The sequence below is a fragment of the Myodes glareolus genome, chromosome 9 (genome assembly GCF_982192425.1).
Source record: "Myodes glareolus chromosome 9, mMyoGla1.1, whole genome shotgun sequence".
NCBI lineage: Eukaryota > Metazoa > Chordata > Mammalia > Rodentia > Cricetidae > Myodes > Myodes glareolus.
Window position 1 is genome coordinate 58112734 of NC_142034.1, and position 19918 is coordinate 58132651.

A 19918-nucleotide genomic window follows, 5' to 3' on the forward strand; every position below is an offset into this window, starting at 1 on the left:
TATATATAGAGTATGTAGTATGGTGTGTATGAAAACATGTGGAGTGTGATGTGTATGTATGTGTGTGTGTGTGTGTGTGTGTGTGTGTGTGTGTGTATGAATTCTCCTAAAAAGTCCTCTCCTCTTCCTAATTTGTTAAGAGTATTTAGCTTAAGTACAAGCCTAATTTTTCAAGTACTTTTCAGGTATACCGTGATAATTCCGTTTATTCCTTTTAAATGTTCAGTCTTGAACATTATTGTTCTGATTTCTAATATCAAACCAACCTAGTGTTGCTGGGATAAACCCATCAGAACGTGTCACCATTTCCAGTCTACCCATGGTTTGAATTTGTCTGCAAATCCTCCCTTTAGGGTTGCTGTTCAAGTATTCTTGACTGACTTTGGCCTCTTATTTGCTTTTTTCATACCATCTTTGTCAGATTTTAGTTTTGGGAATTTGCCAGGTCTGTGAAAGAAGCTACGGTGCAATTCTACTTGCTTATTCCCTGGGAGAGCTGAGTGATGCTGGTATCCTTTGGTACTGGAAGTTTGATTTAAATGGTTTATAAAGGCATTGGGGCTTGTAATTTTCTCTGCGTGAAGATTTTAAACTACAGTTCCTTTAATTGTTATAAAGATATGAAGATTTTCTAGTCATTACTAAGTCATACTTTCTATAAATGTATTCAACACACATTAGTCATTAGATTACTGTCAGGAAATGTATAACTTCATCTTATTTCATCTGTTCCAGGCCTTTTTTATTTCTATTGATTTTTGATTGTTCTTGTTGGCTCCTTTCCTGATTAGTCTTACAAAGAACTACCTCATACATCCATCGATTCTGTTGCTATAATTTGACTTTTATTTCAACAATTTATTATGTCATAAAAGTATTGTTTCCTTTGCATCTATTTTCTATTTCTTTGCTGACTTAAGATAAATGCTTCATTAATTTTGAGTTCACTGCCTTTTTGAATGCTAGCATTTTGAATCATAAATTCCCTTCTCTGTGGAGGTCTACCTACATGCCTGCCTGTGCTATGAAATATTTTCATAATGATCTAGTTCTACACATATTTAACATTCATCTTGATGATGCTTGTCCCGATTGGTCTGGGATTTGCTTCTGAGTCACATTGTGCTATATATAATGACAAGTTTCTGGAACATGCTGATGTCTGTCCTATGGGCTGCAGTCAGTTTGTCTAGCTGTTGTGTGCAGGGGGGGAGGAAGGTATGTCCTGTAATGGGCGGCATGACGTCTCTTCGCCTAAAGCTTGCTAACTGTTTTAGTGAAACTTGCTCTCTCCTGCTTGCCTTTCTTATTCTACTTAATTATCGGTTGCTGAGTTCACTCTGCTCAAGGCTTTTGTTTTGAGACTATCTGCAGTGTCTATGGAATTCCACCTCTTCGTCCCATGTTGTGTGGGGCTAGCTGACCTGATCTATCTTCCTGTAACCAAACCTTTAACTAAGCATCAGACCTCCTTTACCGCTGGCTCTGTCTGCTGTAGTTAAAGTCTGCTTTGTTGGACATCACCTGCCGTAGCTAAAGTGACTTCCCTTTGAGTGCTCCTTGTCTTGTATCTCTCATCATCCTTGGCTTTCAACCTCCCCATGAAATTGCATTAGGAGGAAGTTTTATGGTCTGAATAACTGAATGTTTAAACTGCTTTTAGCATGCTCACCTTCAATAATGGCCTTCGTTCATGATATTCACTGGATTGTCTTTCAGCTTAGGTCTGGCATTTTATTGGATAGTATTTGCCTTATTTTTACAATCCTTTCTTCCTTGCTTTTGGGTTGAATATTTTATTGTCCATCTCTATAATCCATTTTCCCCCTCTTCTAGCTTACATGCTGTACTATTATGCAGCTCTGAAGACTGTTTCAATCAGCATTGTTTTTTTTATTTTTATTTTTTATTAATTTATAAAAGTTTCCACTTCCGCCCCTCCTCCCAAAACCCTCCCATTCCCCCCACTCCCTCTCCTCCTCCCTCTCCGGCCCTAAGAGAAGTCAGTGTTTCCTGCCCTGTGGGAAGTTCAAGTTCCTCCCCACTCCCTTCAGGTCTAGGAAGGTGAGCATCCAAACTGACTAGGATCTCAAAAATCCAGAACATGCAGAGGAAACAAGTTCCAGTGCCATTATCAATGGCTTCTCAGACAGTCCCCATGCCAGCCACATTCAGAGAATCTGGCCACTTTCAGAGAATCTGGTTTGATCACATACTCATTCAGACCCAGTCCAGCTGTCCTTGGTGAGCTCTCATTAGATCAGTCCCCTTGTATCAGTGGGTGAGCGCACTCCTCACAGTCCTGCCTTTCTTGTTCATGTTCTCCCTCCTTCTGCTCCTCATTTGGACCTTGGGGGCTCAGTCTGGTGCTCCAATGTGGGTCTCTGTCTTATTCTCCATTCATCATCGGGTGTAGGTTCCCTCTGATCCTGCCTTCCATGCTCACATTCTCCCTCCTTCTGCTTCTCCTTTGGACCTAGGGAGTTAAGTCCAGTGTTCCAATGTGGGTCTCTGTCTCTATCTCCATCCATCGCCAGATGAAGGTTTTATGGTGATATGCAAAATATTCATCAGTATGGTTATGGGCCAAGGCCAGTTCAGACACCCTCTCCTCTGCTGTCCAGGGAACAATCTGGCGATCTCTCCTTGGACCTGGGAACCCCTCTAGAATCAAGTCTCTTGTAAACCCTAAAATGGCTCCCTTAGTTGAGATATATACTTCCCTGCTCCCATATCCATCCTTCCTCCCTCCCCCCATCCCAATCCCCCAAGCTTTCCCCAATCCTCCCCTACTCCCTTCTCTCTAACCCTCTCCCCTCCCATCCACTCCCGCCCCCATGCACCCAGTGTTTCCTGACACTCCTGTCTACTTCCAATATCCAGGAGGAAAACTACATGATTTTCTTCAGGTTCATCTTCTTATTTAGCTTCTCTAGGATCACGAATAATAGGCACAAAGACCTTTAATTATGGCTAGAATCATTATCTGAATAAGGGCATCTGTATGGTCAGTCTCCTTCAAACCAATGCAGAAAGCAGGGAATGGGACTCAGGGTCAGAGTACTTACTTAGTGTGTACAACTCCTTGGGTTCCATGCTCAGCATCACACACACACACAACACACACACTACACACAAAACACACATGCACACACATAAAGTGTGTGTGTGTGTGTGTGTGTGTATAAAAGAGAGAAAGAGAGAGAATATTCCATTCTATTATTCATTCACCAAAATATATCCTTCTACTCCCAGTTATTAGTTCATTTTCCAACATTTATTGAACTCCCTCAAACTGTGTTTTATTTGAAGCATTGTATAGTTTTTTCTGTAGTGCTGGGGCTCCAATGAGGCTTGTATATCCAGTCAGTGCTACACCATTGAGCCGCACCCCTAGACCTCACTGCCCCGCTGTTTTATGTAGAGTCACCATATCACAGGCTCAGTTATATCCATTAGCAGTTCCTTTAGAAGGGTCTAGTGACAGGGCTCTGTTCTTTATCTGAGTTCACTTATTTTGCTCTTGTTATTTAAAGAATATGAAAAAATTATTTAGAAAGTCACATTTTCTTAAATTGTTGAAATATTATTCCTCAGTGTCCTGGCTTCTGCTGTGTTTTTGCTACTAATTAGTATTTCTTAGTGCAATTATCTCTCCTCTCCATCCCCTCTTCTTTTCCTGCTTCTGATAACCTGGTGTTTCATACTGAAACATCTATGGAGGGTTCTTTGTATTTATTCTAACTGACATTTTTTTGTCTTTCTTGATACTGTCTACTGACTTTCAGAAATTCAAGAACATTCTTAGCCAGACTCTCCTCAAATACTTTTGCTCATTCTTTCTGCTGTTCCCTCCCGGAACTCTGACTATGCTTAGAGCCAATCTTCACATTCTCCCTTATCTGAGCATCATCTGTGCTGCCCCTCTTGTGCCACAGCTGAGATGAGCAGATCTCAGGTCAATCATAGAGCAGTCTGCTTCCTTCCGTTGTAGTTCACAGTTCAGTCATTTATTGAGGGATAATATATAAGTATTATATATTATATATATAATATTATATATAATATATATAGAGAGAGGGGGGAGAGAGAGAGAAAGAGAGAGAGGGAGGGAGAAGATTGTTGGAGGAGGGGCTTCTTGTTGGTTCCTGGCCTATTAGCCACCCTGAAATAACCACACAGAAACTGTATTAATTAAATCACTGCTTGGCCCATTATCTCCAGCTTCTTATTGGCTAACTCTTACATTTTAATTTAACCCATCTCCCTTAATTTGTGTATCACCACATGGCTGTGTCTTACCAGGTAAAGTTCTGGCGACTTTCTCTAGCAAGGCTACATGGCTTCTCTCTGACTCTGCCTTCTCTCTCCCAGCATTCAGCTTAATTTTTCCCACCTATCTCTGTTCCCCGATAGCTCTGCTATAGGCCCAAAGCAGTTCCTTTATTAACCAATGGTATTCACAGCATACAGAGGGGAATCCCACATCAAAGGATCTCACTCTGCAACCCAGGCTGGCCTGAACTCATTCTGAAACCCAGACTGATGTGAACTCACTCTGCAGCCCAGGCTGGCCTTAAGTTAGCAGAGATCCTCCCACCTCTGCCTCTTGAACACTGAGATTACAGGCCTGAGATTTCACCCCTGGCTTCACTGCCAATTGATTTGAAACAGCTCCTTACGATTTTTCATCAAGACGGTATTCAGATCATCACGTGTGCTTCACTGTGATTGGTTTTTGTCAAAGACCCCAGAAATCTTCAGGCTCCCTGTGGTCATTCCCGCCCTTCCTCTCTCTTGTGCTTGGGACTGGTTAGTTGTCCTCCTCCCAAGGCCCCCAGGCCTTCTGCGTTGCTCTCTCTTTTTGTTTTCCCCCTCACCTCACTAACTATGTCCTCCTGGTGTCTTTTTCTCAGCACCCCCCCTGAGGTCTCTAAAATCTGGAGTTCCAGAAGCCTCCATTCCTGTCTTCCTTCTCTGGCTACCTCCACTGCTTTGGAAATTCTGATGCTTCAAAAATGTCCGTAGAATTGGTGGTGTAGCTCAGTTGTAGAGCACTTGCTTAGCATGTCTGAGTCCCAACTTATTCAGTTAATTGGTTGGTTTAAAATACTTATGCGTCAGGCATAGTGGCATAGGCCTGTCATCTCATCATTTGGGGAACTGAGGCAAGAGACACATAAACTCCAAGTCCACAGAAGCTACATGGTGAATTCTTGGGTCAAAACAACACCAAGAAACTACGTGCTGAAAACTACTGACTTTACATTTTAAGCCTCCTGGTTACTTTCTCCTTGCTATGACCAAGAACAGGACAAGAAGCTACTTTCAGCGGTTTATTTTGGTTTACATTTTGAGAAGGGGTCCAGCACGTAATTGTGGAGACACTGTGGTAGCTGTGAGGCAGCTGGTCCCATTGCATCTGCAGCCAGGAAGTAGGGAGGCAGGGGACCCTGGTGCTCAGTTAGCTCGCTCCTTTTATCCAGTCCAGGACCCGAGTCCTGCAGTGGTGCTGCCTACTCTTTAGGGCATGGTTGTTTGAAAGAAAATGGCCCCACGGGGCGTGGCATTATTAGGAGGTGTGGCCTTGTTGAAGTAGGTGTGGTCTTGTTGGAGGGAGTGTGTCACTGTGGAGGTGGGCTTTGAGGTCTCATATATGCTCAAGGCAGCCTCCAGTGTCACAGCTGACTTCCTGTTGCCTGCAAGATATAGGACTCTCAGCAATTTCTCCATTATCACATCTGCCTGCACGCCACCATGTCCTCTCCGCCTTGGTGATAATGGACTGAACCTCTGAAACTATAAGAGAACCCCCCCCCCATTAAATGTTTTCCTTGTTAGAGTTGCTGTGCTCATGGTGTCTCTTCACAGCACTAAAAACCCTAATTAAGGGGGGCTGGAGAGATGGCTCAGCAGTTAAGAGCACTGACTGATCTTCCAGAGGTTCTGAGTTCAATTCCCAGCAACCACATGGTGGCTTACAGACATCTGTAATAAGATCTGGTGCCCTGTTCTGGCGTGCAGGCATACATGCAGGTAGAGAGAGCACTATATACATAATAAATAAATAAATCTTAAAAAAAAAACTCTAACTAAGACAGTGTGTCTTCCCACTTCAGGTAATCCAACCTAGAGCCTTTCTCACTGACATACCCAGAGATTTGTCTCTCTGGTGACTCTAGACCCTATCATGCCACAGCCAATCAGCACTAACCATCACACCTGGCTGATGTGTCTAGGCTCTGCTCAATGTTCAAGACACATTCCTCTCCCATTCCCCACAATAGAACTCAGCCGTACCCGACTTTTCCTCACATCCATAAATGGTGTTATTATTTGTCTCACTGTTAGAGGCTATTAGGAGATTTTCTCATCTCCTCCTCTCTCTCGTTCAACCCATTGACTGGTCCTGTACTCTGTGTGCAGGATTATCCTGCATCTGCTCACTTTTTTGTGTACCATCCCAGTCAAGAGCAGCACTGCCTGTCAGATGGACAATGCTAACATCTCCTGGATACTTGCCTTTGGTTTCCGTTCCTGTCTCCTCACCCCCACAGCCCCGAGACCACCATCCCCTGCAGCAAACCTGTAGCCAAAGTCTATTCTCCAGCTGCAGAGCTGCTGTCAGCATAAATTAAATCAAGCATTGTCTTTAGAATTCTTTCGTCTGGACTAGGACCTGATCTTACTATGGTCAGCAAGAACCCCGTTAGCCACACTCTCCAACTTCCACGCGCCTTTCTCCTCTTGCACCTCTACCACCTTGACTTTGCCTTCCTCAAGTCCAACAATGTAACCAACCCCACTGCCACTGAGGCTCCCATCTCTCATGCCTTTCTGGGGCACAGTCCATCACCCATTGAGTGTTCTGATCAATGCCCTCTTCATAGGAAGGCCTCTGCTGACCTCCCTGCTCAGGTCTTGGCTTGCGTCTCCATCCCTTTATCCTGATCTTCTCCAGTGCCTCTTCATCTCTGTGAGAAGCTGTACCATGTATGTCATCCGTTTGCTTCCCACTTCCTTGACTGGCTTCTATGCAACCTTCATACATGCGGGGACTTGGCTCCTCTTCTCTGTCATTCTCCTCTCAGCCCCTGGAAACTCGGCAGGGCTCCTGACGGATGCTCACTGAATGATTGCTGAATTGCAGGATGCATCTCACTTAACTGTCTTAACAGCTGGTGAGAGGGCAGAGTCTTCCAGTCTTCTAGGTCAAGGAAACTGGGGACTTGAGATGTTAAGTGTCTTGACCATAATGACAAGTCTAATAACTGAGAAAGCATTTCTCTATGTAGCCCTGGCTCTCCTGGATCTCACTATATGGACCAGGCAGACTTTGAACTCACAGACACCCATCTGCTTCAGACTCTCGAGTACTAGAATGTGCACCGCCATGCCCAGCCCTCCTTTTTGCCTTTATAATGTTATTGATTTGAAATTATTTCAGACTTACAAAAAGTTCTGAAAACATCATGAAGACTTTCTGTTTATGCTTGCCTGACTTTCCAAATGATAGCATCTTGCCACAGTATATGATCAAACATGAGTTATTATTGATGTAGAAGTCGTAACTAGTCCAGAGACCTAACCTAAGTCGCCCCACTTACACACTTTTTCTGGTCCAAGATCCTTCCTAGGAGGACAGACTCCATTCACAGGTCACATCTGCTCAGGGCCAGGGCTGCCCTCATCTTTCACAACCTGCACGCTGGTGAAGAAAGCCACATTAATCACAAGGCTAGTCCCTTGAAGTGCCTGGTCCATGGTGAGCTTTCATCCACCATCACCACTGTTAGAGATGTCAGCATCCTTCCCCATGGCTCTGTGCTTTGTGTTCATTCAGCCTGGCTGACCTTGACACGTTCATAAAGAACACCGAGAGTGGCTTGCTCAAGAAAGTGGAGAGAGGAGATTTCCAAGGATTGGTGGAGATCATGGGCTACCTTGTCACCCTTAAAGAACGGCAGAGCAGCACGGATGACCTGTTTGAGCCCCTGAAGCAAACGATTGAACTGCTGAAGTCCTACGAACAGGAGCTGCCGGAAGCCGTGTTTAAGCAACTGGAGGTCAGTGCATTGGACTAGTCCTTACAAGACACAGAAGGGATGCCTTAGATTTCACAGTGGGGTGGAAGGTGGAGTCAAAGTAAGTAGAGAATGACTCAGTGATGAATGCAGACCCAAGATCTGTGTCTTAGAACTACAACGTATAACACATGAGTAATGTCTAGCATTTTGGAGAAATTGTTAAATGCTGAAAATTGTAGTGGCAGAACTCACAGAGATACAGATTTTACCCCAGATTTAAAGATAAGTCATTGTTTTTGAAATTGGGTTTTTCTATGTAGCCCGGGCTAGGGTTTATTTCATCTTACAACCCTCAGGTCACACTCCGTCACCCAGGGAAGTCAGGGCAGGAACTCAAGGCAGGAGCTGGAGGTGGGAACTAAAGCAAAGACCATGACAGCATGCTGCTTACTGCCTTGTTCCCTTGGTGCGGGAGAATTATCTGTATCTGTCAATCATATTTTAATAAAACGCTGATTGGCCAGGCAGGAAGTATAGGCGGGTCAACCAGACAGGAAGTAGAGGCGGAGTAATGAGAATAGGATAAGGCTAGGGAGGAGAAAGGTTCCTCAGCCATTCCTACACAGATCACCGAGGAGGCAGCATGTAACCGGCCCTGCTGAACAAGGTACTGAGCCCGTGTGGCTAACATAGATCAGAATAATGGGTTAAGATAAGTCATAAGAACTAATAAGTAGCCTGACCTAATGGGCCAATCAGTTTATAATCTTATGGAGTCTTGTGCGTGATTTTCTTTGGGGCCTGCCTGCTGTGGGGTACTGGGCAGGACAGATACCCCAACAAGCCAGCCCCACATACTACATTCCCTGACTTCCTTGGCCTGTGTTTGTTTGTTTGTACAAGATAGTATCATTTGTCCAGAATCAGCACAGCATGCAGGGGACCATCCTATATCCATAATTAATTAAGAAAATGTCCCACAGCCTTACCTACAAGTCCATCTTTTGGGGGCATTTTCTCAGTTAAGGTTCCCTCTTCTCAAATGGTGCTGGCTCATACCAAGTTGTCAAAGGTCCTATCTAACTAAGTTATCTTCCCTGCCCCATTCCCACTCTCTGGCAAAAGGTTAGGCCAAGTGTTTGATTTGGGGGAAACAAAAATATCTTAATGATGTTAAGAAGGTTTGAGAGAAAAGGCAGGAACTCAAGAAAATAACCAAGTTCCCTTGAGGACTATAGAGAAGGGCAAGGGTTAACAGGTCAGAGGTTGAAGGGGCTAAGGGTAGTGCTGAGTCTAAAGTAGGTGGCCGTGGAGAGAGAAGAAAACCAGAGAGGTAAGTTGAGGAAGAGTAGGGTGATGCACAATTAAAAATGGCACCAGTCCATCTCGGGGTGGGAGGGGGGCTCTACCTCAGGGGGTGGAGTGGTGTCCCTTCTCTGGCTATAGGGGAGGGGGAGCAGCATGGGTGTGAACACTCCCAGGTCTTCCTTACAGGAGCTTCCAGAGAAGTGGAAGAACACGAAGAAGATGGCCACCACTGTGAGGCAGCAGGTGGCCCCGCTGCAGGCAAATGAAGTCGCTCTCCTCCGCCAGAGGTGCACAGCCTTTGACACCCAGCAGCAGCAATTCCGGGAGAGGTTCCGCAAGGAAGCCCCCTTCAGGTGTGGATCAGGGCGATGCTCTTCTGAGTTTCTGCTTCCGCTGTTGTGGCAGATAAAAGCTTGGTACCAGTCCTTCTCTGTGTGTATGTCTGTGGGTGACAGTGCAGTCCTGGGCTGGGCAGAGTCTTAGGCTTATCTGAATGACGAAGGCTAGACAACCACCCTCCCTTCGAGAAAGAATTAGAAGCTTCTTGTGCCCCTGGGTTAATGAGGGAATCATAAGGGCTCATCAGGGAACTATGGTGAAATGATTAGGGTTTCTGCAGTCAGAATTCTGAATTCCCGGGCTTCTGTTCTTTGTGGGGGTTTAAAAATGGTTGTTAGAAAGCACACAGACACATATCCCATGGGCATGCCCCCCCCACATATTTAGAACTGGCTACAGAATGTTTAAATAATGTTGGAGAGATTTTAGTGGTTTAAGATTTAGCAAAGGTTAATGTCTAAGGGCATTTCTCTGCACTTGGCAATCCTGTGGTACCTCTCTGTTGATAATCACAGTCTTGCAGAAAGACATCAAGTTCAGGAAAGACCGCGCCACTCACGGTGTCCTGTAGCATGCGCTACAGATCTGTAGGGCATCAGTTTCCCAAACACTGTTCAGCCTCCAGGTCTCACCCCACAGGCAAAGCCATGTCCAACAGCTTGGGACCCCACCCCTCACTCCCAGCCCCTGCCCTATGGTCTGTTTGCCAAGGCTGAGTTTCTTGCTGTGGCTGCAGACTCCAAACAGAGAAAGCCCACAGCAGGACTGAGAAACTTCTCCAAGTCTTCTCTTTGTGTCTATCACATCACATTGGTTAATATCTTTATGCTCCAGATGATAGTAGTCGCTTCATAGGTTGTTACTGGAATTAACAAGGTAATTGCTAAAAGGGTTCACTGCTGCATCCTATGGGCGGGTGTCCAGCTGTCCTGGTAAGCCACTGTTCCAGGTTTAGCACTGAAAGTTTCATGTTTAGTCCTAATCATTTTTTTAAAAAAAATCAATTTTAGTTGACAGGTAATAATTACATAGCTTCTGAGACACAGTATAATGCTTTGGCCCCTTTATACACTGTGTAAAGATCAATTTGGAATATTGAGGATATCCTGCATCTCAAACACTTTTCATTTCTTTGTGATGAAAAAAAAAATTGGCATCCTTTCTTCCAGTTGCTTTGAATCTTATCATCCAGTCTTACGCCACTGTGCCTTTGACCAGCCTTCCGGATAAAGAACCCTCAGGTGTTTCCCTCCTGGCCAGTCTATCTCTGTCCCCTTTATCCTCACTCTCAGTAAGAACCTGCGCTCACCACTCAGTCATCTAATGTTTAGCAAGCAGGTGCTGCCTTCTAAGCAATGTCATTGCATCTACAAAACACAAGACACTAAGCCACTAAGAGAGAAGCAAGACTAGAAGTCTAAACCATGTTCAATATGAATGCACAAAGCATGTGGCTCTACAGCAGGACGCTGTCATACAATCACCAGAAAGAATTTTGAAAGCCTGCAGTGTCCAGCCTGTCCTTAAGACCCACTAAATTAGACCTTCAGGGATAGGATCCATGTGCCAGTATCAAGTGCCTACTCCCGCACCAACACACACACACACACACATAATGGCTCCTGTGCCACCAAGACTGAGAGCCACTACCCTGAAGGGCAATAACTGGTTTTCTTTGAAGCAAACATTCAGGGACCTAGAATTTCAAATGACTCTGCACTTTAGTTTCTTTAGTGGAGCATACCTTTTTTCCCCCCAAAGAAATTTCTGTTGCTAAGAACATATATGAAATGGAGGAACATTCTTCCAGAGCGCGGGTCTTATCTTTTGGGTCCTCCTTTGGGTATAGAATTGAAATTCTAAGTTGAATTCATATTGTGAGAAGACAACATGCATGAGGGAGGTTGGTTTTCAAGAGGCTCAGAGTTCATCACAACCAGGTCAGGAATATAGGCACATAGCAAAGCAGACATAAACAAGCCTTTCTGTCAACTAGCTACTTAAAATTCTTCAAATGAATCCCCTAGGTGCTTAAAGAAATATCTTCCAAGAGTGACCGACAGGTGTCCTTTTCGAGGTCCTTTTTGAGGCAGCCAACGTTCATGTGTGGTGTGTGTGTATTGACCAGCTGGTGGGCTGTTTTATTTTCTTTCTGTATGTGGCTGTTTTTTTTCTTCTTAGTGTTCCTTCCTGGCGGCTTCCGTGATGCTGTTACTCTTAGCTGGGCTTTCTAGATTCACATCTGTTCATTTCACATGCAGACGAATCTTCAGAGGAGAATTCTGGGGAAAGAACTCTCATAACAGCCTGAGAAAACAAATGTCACTGAAATGGTGGCATATTTCTCTTCGGGAATCGTGGGGCTCTGGCTACAGGAAACCTTAGCAGACACCAACATATGTGTTATTTGTTTAGTTCCTTACTTTGGTGTGCGTGTGTAAAATCTGGACTCAAGTGAGCACTTGTTCCTTTACATTTTGATCATTTATAGACCTCCAGCCCCTGCTGCCTCTCTAACGGTGCAAGTTTCTGTCCCTGGAGCCGGCTACGCTCAGCTTCTAGCGTTCTTGTCTTTGAGAGGGAAGAAGAAAATGAGTGTCTCATTAGGCCCTTGCCATCTGACAGATGCAGTGCAAAGTTGGACTTCTGAAATTTAGATTCCCTCTTCGTGCCCGAGTCAAATGTTCCCGCTTCCTTTAGTTCTTAACTCTAGGACAGCTCAGCATATTTCTTAGCTGAGTCCCCGCTCTTCATAATAATTGACCAAACTGTCAGATTCAAATTCAAGGACCCTCTACTGCTTTGGAAATCTGTGCCAGATTCTACCGAAAGGAATGTTCTGTGCTCCGTCCTTCTCTTGTTCAGTCTTTGACCCTGAGCACCGGTTTCCTGACCTTAAAAAATGATGCCATGATAAGCATCTTCCTACCTTCTTCAAGGTCAAGGTAATCCAAGGATGTTCATAGCCTAGACTGTCTATCCTATGAGCTCCAACTCACAGGGAGGCTGTTAGGCCTCTCAGCTGGTCATCAGATTCTGTGAACAGCCGGCAGAACCTACCTGAAGATGCCCTCATTAGAAGCTGTGCATTACAGCAACAGAAAAAAACAGGTTTTCCAAACAGCCTGACAGACACAGGAGCATGAGGGATGGGGCCCATAGGTCCTGCTTGTAAAGTATCTATTGTCACTTCTAAAGCTGGGGAAAAGAGCTATTTGGGACATAGCGCTAGCCTACATTAAGATATAGCATTGGTTCAGCTTGCCTGACTTACCAGTAAACCTGACTCATCTGTATGATTTCGAATTCTGTAGAGGGGGGGGAGCTTGGCCTCAACAGTGGAGTGAGCTAAGAATTGCAAGGATAGTGGAACTTTCCAGAAATATACATCCCCTGACATCAACAACTCATGGCCTTAGGGATAATTTCAAAATCGGGTAATAAGACACATCCTTGGTACCATCAAGCTTAACTGAAACTGCTGACACATCTTGGGGACATGGCAATTGAGCCAATAGCACAAGTTACATTGGAGATTAATAACTGGACTGGAAGGCAAAGATGTTCCATAGAAAATAATCACGGAAAAAGGGGCATAATGGCTGGAAGTATAAGACATGGAGTGAGTACAGCTGAGATGCAGGAGCTGGAGCCTGAGGATAGACAGAGAGGTCCAGGGGACCCTGGCTGAGAAGTCGGCATCTGAAGGCACAGCCTTTCAGATGTGCAATGGGTTTCTTTCTGACCATGTTTGATGTACCTGGCCAACCAAATACCACAACTAGCAACACAGCAGGACACTATAGGTCAGCTGTGTCTCTCATAATCCCATGTCTGGTTTCTGGTACCTGATCTCTGGCATCATGAAGGAGGATTGAACCACAAGCCTATGGCTAGCCCAAAAGGAAAATGAAATTCACATTCCAAATTAAAGTGCTACTAAATTAGTATTGCTTTTGTGCCACCATAAGATAAAGGATATACATTAAAACATTGAATATTGGAAAGTTGCCTGTATTATTACTCCTACCGTTGCATGGAGCAGGACAGACTGAAGACCAGGTCTCAAATGAGAGGACATAACAGCCATGAATCAAAGTGGTAATGCCGGACAGAAGCAATCAATGGCCAAGACTGCAATTTGAGAAACAGGAGAATCGACGGGAACTGAGGGAAGACAGTATGGGATGCTTCTCCATCTTGCAGCTAGGACAAATAGGTGGCTATTGGTACCTAAATGGGCTAGCACAGAGTGTGCAGGACTACGGATTACAGTTCAGGGTGGGCACCTCGAGTTTTGTGTGCTGGAAGGTTATTGTGCGGGCGTACATGGGTCTTTATTCTCCATCCAGCTGCGATGCTGTAGTTGGTATTCCCCGGTGGCTAGCTCCGCAAGTCAGAAGGGGCTCTTCCTCTTCTCTCTCTATGGGCTCACAGTTGAGCAATGTATTTCCATTACATAGTTGTAGTTTTATTTATGTAGACATTCACCCTTTGTTTTAAGATACTCATCACATCTTTATTTCAGTTTCAAAGACCCAGTGTGCCCTTCCCCTATGTGACTTCCTTGTCCTTAAGCTCTCTTCTTTCCCTGGTTTGGAAAAATGCTTCATTGTTAGAATATGTGTAAAGTTTATGAATATCTTGACAAGTTGGCATAAAGGAATGGTTTTGAAACAGAGGCTTGTTACCTAGTACAGAGAGGACCCCAGGGGCCTCTTATCTCAGCCTCCTGAGTGGTCAGATTATTGACACATACCACCTTGCCGATTTTGTCTAAATGTTTGAAATTGCTACCTGCTCTCATGTGTAGAGATCCCCCTCAAAATTTACTCGAAATTGTTGTTCATACATGATCAGATATAGGAAAAGGTCTCCCATAAATTCAAACAATAAACAAATTATACCAACAACACATTTAGGAAACCATTGTCAATTTCTGGATGTTTGTGTGATGAGGAAAAATAGAACATGCTATTGCCTTCTGTGCCCTGCAAATGCCTCTAACTCACATCTTGTCTGATAGTTTCTTTCTGAACCATACACCATAATGAATTAAATGGGATGTGGGCTTTTTTAATTTGTCTGAATTTTGTAGATCTTGTTCTAACACCAAGTAGTTGATACCACATTCTAAATTTACTGTAGACCAGAGAATAAGCAGAGTTCACAGACACCAACAGTTCATCTCTGCAAGAAAAAACAAAAACAAACAAGCAGAAGACTTTTTGTGCCTTGGTGATCTTTCTTGCTTGTCACGAAGACAATTCTATTTCTTCCATGTCGTCCGTTATCTACTGCCCATTGGAGAGGAGGAAGAAAAAAACCTAGGGAGAAGGCTCTTTCCACTCTGAAGACCAGTCTCGTGTTCTGTGCTGAAGGCTAGCCATGACCTGGGCATGGTGTTCAGCCGCTCGTCTTGGTGGCCACAGCCCAAGCCCAAATCAATTCAGAAGGAGCAGGTGGACAGCCCGCGGAGCATGCATCCAAGCTAAGTTGCACTAATGCAATGGCGTGCATGACTGTTACTGCATTGCATGGTGGTGGGGGGTTAGAGCAAGCAGTTCAGGTGAGTGTTTAAATTAGGATTTCTTTCTCTCAGTTATGGCAGATATTTCTAGAGACAAGTGAAAGAAGGAACAGTTCATGGAAGGGAGTTCACACATCATCCTCTTCCTCCCTTCCGTAAACACTCCTGCACAGTAAAAAGATGGAATGAGCCATTTCTCTGTTCATCATTCCCTTGTGGGAGGCCCTATCCAGAGTTTGGAAGAGTTTCATCTCCTTTAAGTCATAGGACCCCTATCTACCTCTATAAACACACAGAAGCAGAAAGCCTCAGCCTGGGGGTGGAGAGGAAAGATAACTGGTGATGAGAGAAGGAAAAGCAGAGGCCCCTTGAAACTGGGGTCACCCATGGCCCTGACTAAGGGACTGGTGTGTGAGCTCCTTTACATATGAGGCTCTTTGTTGAGGAAGGAGCATGACCGGAAGCCTGCCTTGTGGGTGGTTGTGCAGAGTTAATACTCAAGGATAAGGTACCATCTCCAACTGGCCGTGTGCGTCCAGCACTCAACATAAAGGGACAAGAGAATAAAACCATGAATGTAAAACCTGTGTTTTGCTGGAACAAAGGATGCTGCTCAGCTGGGGCTGAAGAATCAGCTGTGATTAAGAAGAGACCAGCATCACTGAGGTGCAATCTCCTGGAAGTGTTTCCTCAGGTTGGCACGGGGAAGTTGTGGTTCAGAGGTGGCCCAGGTTGCACCTCACACTGGCAGTAAGGTAGTCCACACAGCACTTGTTTTGAAGGTATGAAGTGGCCATAGAGAGCAACTGGGGCTTGGCACTGTGAGAGCTCAGGAGATGCCTTCGGTGAAGGTACAGCTTCAGGGGCAGTTGGCAGTCCAGGTGCAGCAGAAGAGCCCTGTTGCAGGATATCTATCTGATGACACTCTGAACCCCTGAGATGACATCGTTTACTGGAAAAACCTGTTTCTAGTTGTGATGTGGCTCAGCCCTGGCGCTTGCCTTTGGTCTGGGAGCTTCCTGCTTGAATATTGTGGACAGGATTGGGTGGAATCAGCCATAGATCAACACGTGGAGCAAGCAACCCGTTATCAGGAAGTAAATCTAAGATTATTGTAAAAAAAACATGGAGAATAAGAGGGAGTCAGGAGGATGGATACACAGGAAGTAGAAGGGAGGAACATTGAGTTTGAGCAGATTTGTTTGAGATGGTAGGATGGAGTACAGGCTTCTGGGATGATGATGGAGGAGGAAGGTCAACTGGGTGTTCGTTCTCTCTGCCTCTCTGAACTAGCAGACTTGCAACCCAGCATCTGACTCTTGAGTCTGATGGTAAAATCAGATGAGTGAGATTTGATGAAAAGCAAATGTCAGCATTCTGGAGATGCTTGACCTTGGGACAGCCACCAAGAGCAGTAGCAGCAGAGGAGTGGAGTCAGCTACAGCCCAGAAGACAGGCTGTGTGTGCTGCAGGGGGCAAAGCCAACCTTTTGTAGGAGCCCAAAAGAGTGTGGTGAATCCCAGACATTGGATACTGAGTTATTTACACAGTTAGAACTTGGCTTCACTTTTATTTGATTGTGACCTCCCTCTTGAATAAAAAAAGTATTTATTTTTTATTTTACTGAAGTCTACAGTTGAGAGACTTTGAACTTTTTATAGAGATTCTTTAAAAGAGAAGTTTTTGGTTTGGGTTTTGGTTTTTTGAAACAGAGTTTCTCTGTGTAGCCCTGGCTGCCCTGAAACCTCCTTGATAGACCAGGCTGGCCTCGAACTCTCAGAGATCTACCTGCCTCTGGCTCCTGAGTGCTGGTCTTACAGGCATGTGCCACAACCACCCAATGAGACTGGATATTTTTAAAGGGATAACTTTTCAAGTGTTTGAGTGTGTAAGGTTGTAGAAATGTTTAAGTTTGTAAAATGTTCTACCCTGTGATGTCTTTATTGATTAAATTTTTTTTTTAGATTGCATAATGCTTTATTAACCTTGAATTTTCTTTCTTTTTTTTTTTTTTTTTTAGTAAATTTTATTAAATTATAAAAGTTTCCATTTCCACCCCCCCTCCCAACACCCTCCCACTCCCCCTACTCCCCCTCCTCCTCCCTCTTCGTCCCCCAGGGCGGTCAGGGTTTCCTGCCCTGTGGGAAGTTCCAGTTCCTTCCCCCTCCCTCCAGGTCCAGGAAGGTGAGTGTCCAAACAGACTGGATCCCCAAAATCCATTATATGTAGAGGAAACAGGTCCCAGTGTCATAGTCAATGGCTTTTCAGAAAGACTTCGGGTCAGCCACAGTCAGAGAATCCGGCCAAATTCGGAGAGTCTGGTTAGATCACGTCCTCTTTCAGTCCCAGTCCAACTGGCCTTGGTAAACTCTCATCAGATCCGTTCCCTTGTATCAGTGGGTGATGGCATCCCTCGCAGTACTGACTTCGTTTTTCATGTTCTTCCTCCTTCTGCTCCTCATTTGGACCTCGGGGGGCTCAGTCCCGTGCTGCAATGTGGGTTTCCGACTGTATCGCCATCCTTCGTCAGATGCAGGATCTATGGTGATAAGCAAAATATACATCAGTATGGACATGGGCCACGGCCGATTCAGGCACCCACTCCTCTGTCCAGAGAGCAATCTGGGGGATCTCTCCTTGGACCTGGGATCCCATATATACTCAAGTCTCCTGTAAACCCTAAAATGGGTCCCTTAGTTGAAATATAATCTTCCCTGATCCCTTGTTCATCCTTCCTCCCTCCCCCCCCATCCCAGGCCACCAAGCTTTCCCCTTTCTTCCCCTACTCCCTTCTCTCTAACCTTCTCCCCTTCCATCGACCCTCCCTCCCCCCCATGCACCCGAGGTTACCTGGGACTCTTGTCTATTTCCTACCTCCTGGTGGATAGCTAAATAATCTTCATCAGGTTCATCTTCTTATTTAGCTTCTCTAGGATCACGAATAATAGGCTCAAAGACCTTTAATTATGGTTAGAATCCACTTATGAGTGAATACATACCGTGTTCCTCTTTTTGGGTCTGGCTTACCTCACTCAGTAAAGCGTTTTCTATTTCCATCCATTTGCATGCAAAATTCAAGATGTCATTGTTTTTTACCGCTGAGTAAAACTCTAATGTGTATATGTTCCACACCTTTTTTAACCATTCTTCTATTGAGGGGCACCTAGGCTGTTTCCAGGTTCTGGCTATTACAAATAGTGCTGCTATGAACATAGTAGAACAAATGCTTTTGTAGTATGATCGGGAATCTTTAGGGTATATTCCCAAGAGTGGAATTGCTGGGTCCTGAGGGAGGTTGACTCCCAGTTTCCTGAGAAACCGCCACACTGATTTCCACAGTGGCTGCACGAGTTTGCATTCCCACCAACAATGGATGAGTGTTCCCCTCACCCCACATCCTCTCCAGCATAGGATATCATTGGTGTTTTTGACTTTAGCTATTCTGACAGGTGTAAGATGGTATCTCAAAGTGGTTTTGATTTGCATTTCCCTGATCGCTAAGGAGGTTGAGCATGACCTTAAGTGTCTTCTGGCCATTCGAAGTTCATCTGTTGTGAATTCTCTGTTAAGTTCAGTACCCCATTTTTTAATTGGGTTAATTAGAGTTTTAGTGCCTAGTTTCTTGAGTTCTTTGTATATTTTGGAGATCAGACCTTTGTCTGATGAGGGGTTGGTGAAGATCTTCTCCCAGTCAGAAGGCAGCCTTTTTGTCCTACTGACAGTGTCCTTTGCTTTACAGAAGCTTCCCAGTTTCAGTAGATCCCATTTATTCATTGTTTCTCTTATTGTCTGTGCTGCTGGGGTCCTGCTTAGGAAGAGGCCTCCTGTGCCTAAATCTTGTAGACTACTTCCCACTTTCTCTTCTATCAGGTTCAAAGTGGACGGATTAATGTTGACGTCTTTAATCCATTTGGACTTGATTTTTGTGCATGGTGATAGATATGGATCTACTTTCATTTTTTTACAGGTTGACATCCAGTTATGCCAGCAAAATTTGTTAAAGATGCTGTCCTTCTTCCATTGTATACCTTTAGCTCCCTTGTCGAAAATTAGGTGTTCATAAGTTTGTGGGTTAATATCTGGGTCTTCTATTCGATTCCATAGGTCGACTTCTCTGTTCTTATGCCAATACCAAGCTGTTTTCAATACTGTAGCTCTATAATAGAGTTTGAAGTCAGGGATGGTAATGCCTCCAGAAGTTCTTTTATTATATAAGATTGTTTTGGCTATCCTGGGTTTTTTGTTTTGCCATATAAACTTGATTATTGTTCTCTCAAGGTCTGTGAAGAAGTTTGATGGGATTTTGATGGGGATTGCATTGAATCTATAGATTGCTTTTGGTAGAATTGCCATTTTTACTATGTTGATTCTCCCAATCCAAGAGCAGGGGAGGTCTTTCCATTTTCTGGTATCCTCCTCAATTTCTTTCTTCAAAGACTTAAAGTTTTTGTCAAATAGGTCTTTCACTTCCTTGGTTAGAGTAACCCCAAGATATTTTATGCTATTTGTGGCTATCATGAAAGGTGATGCTTCTCTGATTTCCCTCTCTGCTTCTTTATCCTTTGTGTATAGGAGGGCCACTGATTTTTTGGAGTTGATCTTGTATCCTGCCACATTACTAAAGGTGTTTATCAGCTGTAGGAGTTCTTTGGTAGAGTTTTTGGGGTCACTTATGTAAACTATCATATCGTCAGCAAATAACGAAAGTTTAACT

The 19918-nt window shown here is 44.4% G+C and overlaps 1 protein-coding gene across 1 annotated transcript in view; it reads left to right on the forward strand.

Moving 5' to 3' along the window:
* The window catches only part of Dnah9 (dynein axonemal heavy chain 9), a 362388-nt gene that overhangs the window by 67159 nt on the left and 275311 nt on the right, over window positions 1-19918 (forward strand). Inside the window, exons 18-19 of the mRNA XM_087910517.1 lie at window positions 7844-8066; window positions 9522-9688. Coding sequence (XP_087766643.1) covers window positions 7844-8066; window positions 9522-9688 — 390 coding nt within the window. The remainder of the gene's footprint in view (window positions 1-7843; window positions 8067-9521; window positions 9689-19918) is intronic.